At 43.2% G+C, this 13,498-nt stretch overlaps 1 protein-coding gene across 1 annotated transcript in view; it reads right to left on the reverse strand.

Annotated features, from left to right (window-relative positions):
• The window catches only part of CC2D2A (coiled-coil and C2 domain containing 2A), a 486,222-nt gene that overhangs the window by 263,630 nt on the left and 209,094 nt on the right, over positions 1–13,498 (reverse strand). Inside the window, exon 12 of the mRNA XM_078772721.1 lies at positions 10,502–10,649. Within this exon, the coding sequence (XP_078628847.1) occupies positions 10,502–10,649 (148 nt within the window). The remainder of the gene's footprint in view (positions 1–10,501; positions 10,650–13,498) is intronic.

Consider the following 13,498-nt stretch of genomic DNA (forward strand, 5'->3'; position numbering starts at 1 on the left):
CACATCCATCGAACCATTCGCATTTCCACCCTTTCCAACCTTCGTTGCTGCTCTACGTTCATTACCCATGTCTCGCTCCCATAAATCATAACACTTCTCACACATGCAGCATACACCTTTCCCTTCAGCTTCAACGACACTCCCCTCATCATCAGCACACCACTCAGTTCCCGAAACTTCTTCCATGCACATCTCACTCGAGCAACCGTTGCCGAGTCTGATCCACCTTCTCCATTCAGCATGTCTCCGAGGTAGCAAAATGTTTTCACACCTTCCAGCTTCACGCCGTCTCCAAGATCCAACTCAACATTTCCTCCATCTGCAGCTCCCTCTGTGCACACCTTACATTTGAATGTAGCTGCCACACTGGTTAATGACCCTCTCAGACCACTACATTTTTGATGAACCCACTCAGCGCACATTGTACACTGAATGGAGTTCACTCCGACACCCTTCCTGCACACAGCACACGGCCACTTCCCAGTTATTTCCACCTCACCACATGCTTTACCACTTGCCATCACCTTCGACTTTCTGATATTCACCTTCAGACCTTTTGTCTCCACACCACTTTCACACCTTCCACTTGTTCATCTTTTCCTTCAGTCCATCCATACTTTCCGCAATCAACACCAGATCATCTGCATACAACAACTCCCATGGTAAACCCTCCTTTACGTTCTGAGCCAGCACCTCCATCACAGCTACAAATAGTAGTGGACTTAGTACCGACCCCTGATGCACTCCCACCTTCACCTCAAACTCACCACTGTTCCCGTCCTTCGTCCTTACAGCTGTGCGCGCTCTTTTGTACATTGCCATCACTACTCTGATCAACCATTCCTCCACTTCTAACTTCCTCAATGCCCATGTCAATACTTTGCGTGGAACCCTATCGAATGCTTTCTCCAGATCAACAAACCCAAGAAACAACTTCTTCCTCTTCTCCATGTACTTCTCCTGCAACTGCCTCACAATAAAAAGCGCGTCTGTCGTTCCTCTTCCTGGCATCTTCCTGTCACTGAATTCAACCACCATCTATTTTTGAGGTCAACATAGGCCAAATTTTTAATAGCCTCAATTTTCATCCGATTGACTTGAAAATTGAACAGCATTTGCACATTGAGTCACTAAATAGGGAAACTAACTATTTTTGAGGTCATAAGGTGAAAGGTCAACTCAAGGTCAACCTTCCAAAATCATCATTTTTCATCTGAAAAATCGTCACTTTTCATCCTGTTGACCCGAGCTTTGATGAAGATTGTAAATTTTAATCGTCATGAAATGGACAATTTGCTGTATCAATGGAAAACTTTTTTTTTGGGGGGGGGGGGGGGGGGAGGGATTTTGCAAGTATCGTGCTCCGCATGACGTCTTCTTGTTTGTTTGTCTGTCACCGGCCTGCAGGTCACAATTCGAAACCAATCGTCACAAAACCACCAAGTTGTATAGGTCGTCTCAATAGAGAAGCCTATTGTTTTTGGGGTCAAAGGTCATCTGGAGGTCAAATTTCTAAAATCGCCATTTTAAATCCGATTGACTTGAAAATTGAATAGCATTTGTATATCGTCATTAAATTGGGAATTGAATTATTTTTGAGGTCAAAAGGTCAAAGGTCAACTCAAGGTCAAATTTTCAAAATCATCAATTTTCATCTGAAAAGCTGTCCATTTTCAACCGATTGACTTGAAAATTGAACAGCCTTTGCATATAGTCAATAAATTGTGGAACATACTATTTTTGAGGTCAAACGGTCAAAGGTCAACTCAAGGTCAAACTTCTAAAATCATCAGTTTTCATCTGAAAAAGTGTCAATTTTCATCCGATCGACTTGAAAATTGAACAGCATTTGCATATTGGCTCATTGAATTGAAAAACCAACAATTTCTGAGGCCAAAAGGTCAAATGCAGGTCAAACTTCCGAAATCATCAATTTTCATCTGAAAAACCATCGATTTTCATCCGATTGACTTGGAAATTGAACAGCATTTGCACATTATGTCACGAAATAGGAAAACCAACTATTTTTGAGGTCAAAAGGTCAAAGGTCAACTCGAGGTAAAACTTCCAAAATCAATTTTCATCTGAAAACACATCAATTTGCATCCGATTGACTTGAAATTAGAACAGCATTTGCGTATTGCCTCACTGAATTGGGAAACCAACTATTTTTGAGGTCAAAAGGTGAAAGGTCAACTCAAGGTCAACCTTCCAAAATCATCATTTTTCATCTGAGAATACGTCATTTTTCATCCTGTTGACCCGAGCTTTGATCAAGATCGTAAATTTTAATCTTGATACACAACATGCATTTTAAAGGCCACTTTCCCTGCTAGAGCGGGGGTTAGCCTTGCGGTCCCCATGACAATCTTCTCCATTTTGCCCTATTTTCTGCATCTCTCCTTGTTAACCCCCTTGCCCGCATTTCTTCTTCCACCATCTTTAGCCAAGTCTTTCTCGGTCTTCCCCGTCTTCTACTTCCTTCTACATTCATTTCCATCACTCTTCTCAACCAGTCACTTTCATCCTTCCTCAACACATGACCAAACCATCTCAACCTGTTCCTCTTCACAGCATCAATCACAGGCTACATTCCCATCATCTTTCGCAATTCATCATTTGTCTTCCTCTCTCTCAACGATACTCCGCACATCCATCGAACCATTCGCATTTCCACCCTTTCCAACCTTCGTTGCTGCTCTACGTTCATTACCCATGTCTCGCTCCCATAAATCATAACACTTCTCACACATGCAGCATACACCTTTCCCTTCAGCTTCAACGACACTCCCCTCATCATCAGCACACCACTCAGTTCCCGAAACTTCTTCCATGCACATCTCACTCGAGCAACCGTTGCCGAGTCTGATCCACCTTCTCAATTCAGCATGTCTCCGAGGTAGCAAAATGTTTTCACACCTTCCAGCTTCACGCCGTCTCCAAGATCCAACTCAACATTTCCTCCATCTGCAGCTCCCTCTGTGCACACCTTACATTTGAATGTAGCTGCCACACTGGTTAATGACCCTCCCACACCACTACATTTTTGATGAACCCACTCAGCGCACATTGTACACTGAATGGAGTTCACTCCGACACCCTTCCTACACACAGCACAGGGCCACTTCCCAGTTCTTTCCACCTCACCACATGCTTTACCACTTGCCATCACCTTCGTCTTTCCGATATTCACCTTCAGACCTTTTGTCTCCATACATTCCTTCCACGTGTTCATCTTTTCCTTCAGTCCATCCATACTTTCCGCAATCAACACCAGATCATCTGCATACAACAACTCCCACGGTAAACCCTCCTTTACGTTCTGAGCCAGCACCTCCATCACAGCTACAAATAGTAGTGGACTTAGTACCGACCCCTTATGCACTCCCACCTTCACCTCAAACTCACCACTCTTCCCGTCCTTCGTCCTTACAGCTATGCGCGCTCTTTTGTACATTGCCATCACTACACTGATAAACCATTCCTCCACTCCTAACTTCCTCAATGCCCATGCCAATACTTTGCGTGGAACCCGATCGAATGCTTTCTCCAGATCAACAAACCCAAGAAACAACTTCTTCCTCTTCTCCATGTACTTCTCCTGCAACTGCCTCACAATGAACAGTGCGTCTGTCGTTCCTCTTCCTGGCATGAATCCAAACTGCATTTCGTCGATCTTCACTTTCTTCCTTATCCTCCTCTCCAACACCCTTTCCAATACCTTCATTCCATGCTCCAATAACTTTATCGCTCGGTACGAGCCACACTCCAGAGGGTCACCTTTCCCCTTGTATAGAGGGACGAGGGTACTCAGTTCCCAATCCACTAGAATGCGGCCTTCTTTCACCACCAGATTACAGATCTCTGTCATTCTCTTCACACCCCAACTTCCTGCTGCCTTCAACATATCTCCCACAACTCCCGTCGGCCCTCCCGCTTTTCTACCCTTCATTGCTTTTATCGCTTCCTCTACTTCCTTCTCAGTTATCTTCTCTGCCGGTCCTAAAACTGGGTTACTCTCAATGTTGCCATCCCATTCATTCTCTGTATTCAACAGCATTTCCATATATCTTTTCCATCTTCCTTTAATTCCATCTGGGTTGACAACGATTTGTCCCACTTCATCCTTCAAGCAACTCACCCCCATCACATCACACCTCTCTTTCGCTATCTGCTTCCTTTCTGCTTTGCAATCCTGAATACTGCTTTCTGACCCTCTTCCGAATCCAAGCGTTCTCCGAACATTTTCCTACATGCCTCCTGCGCCTTTGCTACCTCCTTCTTTGCAGCCTTCCTGGCTGCCTTATAACTTTCATGCTCTGCTGTTTCTGCTCCCGTACCCTTCACCTTCTGCCACTCCTTGAACTTCTTCCTCTTCTCGTCAATCCTCTTTCCAACTTCATCATCCCACCACCATGTTTCCGAGTGCCTCGGTGGTCCTTTTGTCCATCCACATACCTCACCAACGGCTCCCAACAGACTAGCTTTCATTGACATCCAACCACTTTCAAGCTCAACCACATCATCCTCGACCTGACTCAGCCTCTCTTTTAATGCCTCCCTTACTGTCACCTCTTTCAACCTCCACACCTTCATTCTCGGTTGGGACTTCACCCGCCGAGCTCTCCTCGCACCTTTCACCCTTATGTCGCAGACAACCAAGTGGTGTTGTGAAACAGCCTCCTCCCCCGGGATCACCTTTGTGTCCCGGAGGTGCCCCCTATCTCGCCTACGCATCATCAGGTAGTCAACGGTTGTCGTCGACCCACCTGACGTGTATGTAACAAGCTAATTATCCTCTTTCTGGAACTGAGTATTACAAATCAACAAATCAGCTCCATCAGCAAACTCCAAAATCCTTTCACCTTCTCCATTTCTCACACCATATCCGTAACCCCCATGAACTCCCTCAAAACCATCCATACTCCTTCCCACATGTCCATTTAGGTCTCCTCCGACGACAACATCTTCCTCATCTTTCACGTTTTCCATCAGCTTCTCTATCGCACACCAGAACTTGTCCTTCTCTTCATCGCTTCGACCAACCTGCGGAGCATATCCCGAGATGACATTCACCAAGAGCTTTCCAATCATCATTTTCACCATCATCAACCTTTCACTCACTCTAGTCACACTCACCACACTGTCTACAAACTCCTCAGAAAACAGGACACCAACACCATTCACGCCCTCCAGGCACCCTTGCCACACAAACTTGTATTTCTGTCCCTGCCTACCCTTCACCATTCTCACACCACTTCCCTTCCATCTCGTCTCTTGCACACAACATATGTCCACTCTTCTTCTGACCAATACTTCCACCACTTCTCCTGATCTCCCTGTCATTGTCCCTACATTCCATGTCCCAAACCTCAGAAACCGATCTCCACTTCGGACTGCACCCTGCCCATATGTACTTGTAATTGTCATGGTTCTCTTTTTGAGGCAATGTTTTTATAGCCGAATGCCCTTCCTGACGCCAACCCTCTTAGTCGCCTCTTACGACATGCAGGGATACGGTGTACCTATTCTTATCCAGGGTACACACTGGGAAACGTTTAAAACATGGAAATTCTGGGGGCGGGGGGGGGGGGGGGGGCGTCAGAATCACGGCTGTGGTTTAAACATATTTAAATAAATATTTAAACAAAACCATGAAAAACAATCTGGGAAAAGTCTCTAAGTGAGAACGTGGATTTGAGAAAGCAGGAGCAGAGGTGAAGGAACAAACGAGAAATAGGGGGCGGGGCACAAGTCGAGACGAGGAGGCCGCACGAGGCGCGAACAAAGAAACGACTAATTACACACAAATTTGCAACAACTACAAAACCAAAACCAAATAGAAACACACAATTACACATACACAACAAAATACCCAGCGGAAATTTGACATTAATCGGAAATTCATTCTTGATGAAATGGACAATTTGCTTTGTGAATGGAATTTTTTCTTGGGGGGGAGGAGCGGATTTTGCAAGTATCATGACGTCTTCTTGTTGATTTATTGATTAATCAATTAATCAATTAATTATTTAATTATTCGATTAATTATTTAATTGATTCTTTTTTTTAAAGTTCCAGATTCGGATGAAACGGTGATGGTTTAGGTATTCTATTAGCCAATTGATTAATTATTTAATTATTTTATGATTATTATTTATTTAGTTTCATTATTAATCATTTATATATTTTCTTTCTCATCTGGGGAATATCTCAGGAACCTTTTGAGTTAGGAAGCTGACATTTGGACATGACAATGACCAAGTAATTTGACTGTAAAGTGTATTTTTTATTTATTGATTAATCAATTAATCGATTATTTATTTATTAATTAATCAATAAATTATTATTTTTTTCCGATTAATGACATATTTAATTAATTTTCAAAAAATACAGCTTCGGATGAAACACTGGTGGTTTAGGTATGCTATTGGCCAATTGATTAAGAAAATATTTTATGATCGTTGTTTATTGATTTTAATTATGCAATTAATCAATCAATTATTGTGCACCTCTCCCTCCCAATACAGTCTCTATGCGCTGCACGGCGGTATCGCCCCGGCAATGTCGCACGCTGGAGAATATGTTCTTTATTTGGCATTGGGGTGGTGTACTTTGAACGTATCTGTACTTGGTTTAGTTTTTCTTTTGTATTATGTTTGTGATGATGTGTGTAATTCTGTTAGCGCCTTGAGCACCCTGTAGTGTGCGCATAACAAATATATACATTATTAGCCCCCGTTGGACTTAGTCTGAAATGGGGGCTTATGGAGTGGGTCCCGTCCGTGTGTGTGTGTGTGTGTGTGTGTGTGTGTGTGTGTGTGTGTGTGTGTGTGTGTGTGTGTGTGTGTGTGTCCGCAACCATATTTTGGACATTCATTTACCGATGTTGTTCAAACGTGGCACACAGTTAATGAATTGTGGTTTACATTTCCCATTAATTTTTTTATCGAGATCATATGAAGATGGCTAGCCCCGCGGGAAAATGGCCTTAAAATGCATGTTGTGTTGTTGTATATGAAGATGCCCCCAGGCGGCCATTTTGTTCCTTAAAAAAGAAAAAAAAGAAAAAAAAAGTGTCCCCAACAATTTCTTGAACACACATGGTCCAATTTTGTTCAAACTTGACAAAAGCACAGCACATGACAGCATACACGTGCACCTCATTTTATTTTGTGATCTTATCAAATCTGGCTGACTGGTAGACTGGCGGACATTTTACTTGTAAAAATAAAACCCGATATTTGTGTTTTATACTTCTCCCCCCCCCCACCCCCCCCTTCCCACGCCTCCTCCCCCCAAGCCCTCTCCCTCCCACACATCTCCCTGCTCTTAAATGTTGTGTGCTCTCAAGTGTTTGTGTGCTTCCCATTCTCTTGTCTTCCGCTCCCTCTTTTTATATATTTTGTTTGTCTGGTTGATTTGTTTGTGAAGTAAATGTCAGCTCTTTCACGAGCCTCGATTCAGTATACAAACAAAAAAAAACAAAAAAAAAAACGTTTCTCGGACATGCATTTATCAATATTATTCAAACTTGGCACACAGATAACGAAGGATGGCTTACATAAGCACATAATTTATTTTCGAGATCAGATGCAAGATTTTGTTACTTAAAAGTGACTGCAACCATTTATCGGACATCCATGGATCGATTTTGTTCAAACTTTGCACAAAGACAATATATGAGAGTTTTCATGTCCAGAAGATTTTGTTTTGTAATCCGATTAAAGATCGCCGACTGGCAGGCAGCCTTTAAATCTGTACAGCAAAAATATTAATATCATGGGAGCTATGACATTTTATGTATTTTCTCCTTGTTATTGTTATGGTGCTTCATGATACGTTATACGTTCTAGCCTTTCAACGAGCCTTGACTATGTATACAAAAAAAAATGTATGCCCTTTCGACCAATCAAATTTTCCACGTGCTCTTAGGGTGGAGTAACAGTGAGATTCAGACAAAATGGTGGCACATAGCGATGCAACCACAGAGCACTGTTCATCCACAAGATTTATTTGTTTGTTTCGTGCATCTTTTATCGATAAGATCGTTCCAAAATCGTCCATTTCTCCAAAAAGAGTTTGCAGGAGTTCAGCTCTGGCCTGTTCTGTTTGACCCATCAGCTTCGTTTGGTTACCTTATTTTGGTGTTATTCAAAATTCACAAACAAAAGCTAATATAGATCGTGGTCGGAAATGCCAAGCAGGAGTTGAATAGATCATCCTCGTGTCCTTTTTCTCATGACTGCACAGAGTAATGTATTATATGAACTATATCGGGTGGTCCAGAAACCCTGGGCACATTTTGAAGAACGATACCTGCAACAAACGTTCTTTGGTGCAAAACAAAACATGATTACTCGTAAATGGATGTGACCGCTTCAACACGAACAGGCATCACGTGATACGCAACAGGATGAGGTGCATCACGTGATATGGATCGGGGTGAGCTTCACTCACTGTGCTGCACGCGTTTTTCTTTGCATTAATGCAGTTCATTGTGAATTAGACGCGCTAAAATGACGGAGGATATCGTGAGACAGAAATTAGCGCTGTACACTTGTATTCTGTATGTGTAAGTTCGGCTGAAGTTCACAGACAACTCGTCAAAGAATGTGGCGCCGACGCAATTGACAGAAGAACCATCAGCACAATAAACAAGCAGTTTGATGAAACCGGCAGCATTCTTCCAAAACAGTCATCAGATAGGCCTCGTACTGTTGAAACTGAGGAAAGCAGAGCTGTCATTCAACAACAACTCGACGCTAACACACCATTATCAACTCGTCGTTTATCAAACGTCACCAACATCAGCCGATCATCGATTCGAAGAATACTAAAAGACCTTAATGTGAAACCATACATACCCAGATTAATTCACCAACTATCTGAGGATGATTTTGACAGGCGCATTGAGGCATGTGAGACATTGCTTGGGTTAATGGATATGGACAATGATTTGCAGAACAGGCTCTTGTGGTCAGACGAATCCAAGTTGACTTTATTTGGTTCTGTGAATCGTCATAACAGCGTGATATGAGCATGAGACAACCCACAATTTACTGTTGAGCACAACGTCCAGTATCAAGCTAGTGTGTCCATCTGGGCAGACATGTCTTCTGGAGGCATTGTTGGACGAATATTTTTCGAAGAAAATGTGAATGCTGCAAATTACCTTCTAATGTTGGAGCAACATGTATTCCCACTCAATGATGGTCAAATGTGGTTCATGTATGATGGTGCACCTGCTCATTATGCTGCCAATGTACGCCAGGCCCTTGATTTGAACTTTACAAACAAATGGATTGGCCGTCTTGGTCCGGTTGAATGGCCGTCATGGTCTTGTGATTTAACAACACCCTGTGATTTCTTTCTTTGGGGTTTCCTCAAACACAAAGTGTATGCGAGGAATCCTACGACCCTTAGAGACTTGAAACAATTCATCCATAATGAGACTGCTGCCTTAACGACTGAAACATGCAGAACTATGTGTCGCAGTGCAGTTTGAACTGATCTGTTTCATGCATGTTAGACTGATTAGACTGTTTCACGAGTTGTATTGTTTTTATTAGTTTATTGTTTAATGTCTTGTTTTGCACCAAAGAACGATAATAAACTTAGTTGTTTGTTGCAGGTATCGTTCTTCAAAATATGTCCAGGGTTTATGGACCACCCTGTATAGTTTGTATAGGCTGTAAGGCTCATGGAGGAGCTTATTGCGTCCAACTGTGGTCCTCATTGCCACATTGTCAGTACATTGCCTTTCTCTCTCACTTCCTTCTTCCATGAGTCTCCCAGATAGGTGTTAAATTAGCCTTGATCTTGCATACAAATTTGCTGCCTCCAAATGTCATGTCGTTTGCTATTCATCTTCAGATTTTTGCCAATAATTGAACTCCTGAAGAGTAAAGGAGCATCATGGTACAACTTTTGAAAAAGTGGTTCAGATTCACATTTCACGTCCTTTAAACTTTCAGTGAACACAGAAGTATCGAATTTAAAGTTAATTACCTTGTATGCACTTAACTAAATTTGATGGTGCAAATGGGACTGAACTGTCAATCTCTGAATGGCATTCCATAAATATGCAACAGCACAGACAAAGACACATGAGAAAACTGATATTGTGAAGCATATGACATCAGATAAACTTGTTCAAATCATCTACATCCTCATTTCGTTTTTTTTTTCTTGGTTGTTATCCAATTGGCTAACCCCCAATCTAGCAGGGAAAATGGCCTTAAAATTCCTGTTGTTGTTGTGTTGTTATCCAATTCCAAACAAATATATTAACTGTTCTTTCCTCTGTTATCATTTTTAGCAAGCAACACCACATGTGCTGTGTGCATTTTCTGTTTTAGTATCGGGATGGAGGTACAGGTGCCAAGAATTGACAACAATCACCTTTGGTTACATCAATATTATCTTACAAGTTTAACAGACTCCACGGCTGTCATTATTAACGAAACAAGTAAAACATCTTTGTTTTGTTCAACATTACCCAAACAGGAGATCCTTCGGCGTGGTGCACAGGTCTGGAACAAGCACTGTACCATCCGCCCCCATTCCCCAAGCCACAGAGCAAGCAAGTGTTCCAGAAGTTAGTGGGGTTACGGCTGCCATATCTCCTCCAATATAAACAGGGATATCTGTGGGTCATGGCAGTTATTCTAAACAGTACATTTTAGTCACCTCCATGAGATATCAGCACCAACATCTCTCCTCAACATATCAACCCACAATTTCCTCATCAACATTTCAACCCACAATTCCCTCATCAACATATCAACCCAAAATATCCTCAATATATCAACCCCAATCGCTTTTTTTTCTTTTTTATATACAGAATCGAGGTTCGTGAAAGAGCGAACACATTTAACATGAAAACATGCACAGACACACAAAACAAGCAATTAAGGGAGAGGGAGACAAGAGGGGGAGAGAGGGAAGCACACAAGCACAACAACAGTAGAGAACAGGGACGCCAGTAGAACTGTGGAAGGGGGAGGAGGGATGGATACATGGTATAAAGCAAATGAACACTACTAGGAATTTCAGGAAATAAATTGGGAAATGAAAAGGTGGATTTGGTAAGTTTTAATGGGGGTAGAAAAGATCAAGGTTTTGGATGGGGAAAGATAAGAGATGGTGGTGAACAGCTGTTTTAAAGACCCGGAGGGAGGAGTGGGATTGAAGAGAGTGAGGGAGTTTGTTCCACAGGCGGAGGAAAAGAGGAATGAAAGAGTGAAGGTGAGCAGAGAGTCTTGATTTTGGCAGTTTCACCAGAAGAAGGTTGCTAGCAGATCTTGTGTGTCCTGCAGGAATATTTGGGGGACAGAGCACAGACAGAGCAGGGGAGAGCTAGGCCGGAGAGGAGTCGGTAGACGACAAAAAGACCACCAACCTGCCTGCGGTGAGAAAGAGATAGGCCCTCAGATTTCAGGTTCATCGCCGGACACCAATGATTCTGAAACCTTTGGTTTCAACCATGTGAAGCTGAGCTAGGTGTGAGGCAGGAGCACCAGCCCAGAGGGGAGAGCAGTATTCCATTGAGCTTCAGATGAAAGCCTTGTATGTGGTGAGGAGCTCAGAAGTGCCCAGGAAGGACTTCACACGATGGAGGATGCCCAGTCGGCGACTGGCTTTGGAGGCCAGCTTGGAAATATGGTTTTCCCAGGAAAGATCATGGCAGATAGTGAGACCCAAAAGCTTGAGTGACAGAACTTCTTGGAGAGGATCGTTCAGAAGGTAGATGGGAGGGTTGTCCAGTCGGTCTTTTCGGAGAGACAAAGTGAGAGTGTAAGGATTGCCAGGATTGAAGGACATGTTCCACTTGTTTGACCAGTTTGTGATATTGTCCAGGTCTGCAGAGAGTGAGGAGGCTGCAGACTGCTGATCTGAGAATTGAGATATGGAGCGGCAGAGAGTGGAGTCATCATCAAAGAGATAGAGAGGATTTTCCAGAGAGTCAGAGAGAACATTAATGAAGACCAGAACAAGCACAGGGCCCAGAACACTGCTTTGACGAACTCCAGCCTGAACAGGAAGGGGAGGAGAGAGAATTCCATTCAGGGCCACACGTTGACTTTGACCAGAGAGGACGTCGGCAAGCCATGTGTGGAGGTTTCCATGGATACCAGAAAAGGAGAGTCTGGTGAGCAGGACAAGCTGCCAGACTGCATTGAAGGCACGAAATATGTCAAGGGAGACAGCTCTGATTTCCTTTTTAGCATTGAGGGCCTCCATCTATTGTTGAGACAGCAGAAGCAGCATGTCCAGAGTAGAATGACCTGGTCTGAATCCAAATTGATGATCAGGGATCAAGCCATTGGAGAAGAGGAAGGATTTGATGTCAGAAGCGATGATTAATTCCATGACCTTTCTGATAATTGGGAGCAGGCTGATTGGTCTGTAGTTGCAAGGATCTGTTTTTGCACCTTTTTTGTGTAAAGCGGTGATGTTTGCTGATTTCCAAGATGCGGGCAGATGACCTTGAGCAAAAGAGAGGGTGAAAAGAACAGAGAGAGGGTGAGATGGAGTGGCAGAGCAGGATTTTAGGACCCTTGGGCTGATGCCGTCTGGTCCAGTTGCAGAATCAGAGTCGAGGTTTGACGGAAAATTCTCCACTTTGTCGGGAGAGAAGGACACATAGTCCAGGAGCAGCTGGGTTTGACTGGGAAAGGTGGGTACAGAGAGGGATGGGTTTGGGACACAAGATTTTGAGGCAAACACAGAGGTGGGGCATTCACATTTTTCATGTGCAGTGTCACCTTTGTAGTCATTTGAGGTAAGTAAGTTTGAGGTGCATTTGTTTTCTTTACACCAAATTAGTTGCTATGTTTTCCCTATTTTCCTGGACTTTGTTTTCTTTACACCAAATTAGTTGCTATGTTTTCTCTATTTTCCTGGACCCACAATGCCTTCCTCAACATATCAAACCACAATTTATTCATCAACATATAAAACCACAATTCCATCATCAGCATATGAATGAATGAATGAATGATCGTTTTAAGGCCATTTTCCCCGCTGGAGCAGGGGTTAGCCTTGCGGGCCCCAAGACAATCATGGTTCCCTTTTTGAGGCAATGTTTTTTTTATGGCCGGATGCCCTTTCTGACACCAACCCTTGGTCGCCTCTTAGGATGCGCAGGGATACGGTGTACCTATTCTAAATCGGGGTACACACCGTGATCATTCACCCCAGCAAGCTGGTACTCAATTTGCCGACCTCGGAAGGATGACAGGCTGAGTCAACCCCCTGGCGTTAATTCAGCGATCGATCGGGATTCAAACTCAGGATCCTAGGATCCCAAGCCGGCACCCTAACCGCTAAGCCAACACCAGGCCAGGCTCCATCATCAGCATATAAACACACAATTCCCTCCTGAACATATCAATGATATCATGTCAATATCAATATCAATATCAATATCATTCCACAATATCATGTACTTTGTGTGATGAAATTATGGAATTACATCTGATGCAGTTCTCTC

This window comes from Myxine glutinosa, chromosome 2, assembly GCF_964187855.1.
Source record: "Myxine glutinosa chromosome 2, kmMyxGlut1.1, whole genome shotgun sequence".
Lineage (NCBI taxonomy): Eukaryota > Metazoa > Chordata > Myxini > Myxiniformes > Myxinidae > Myxine > Myxine glutinosa.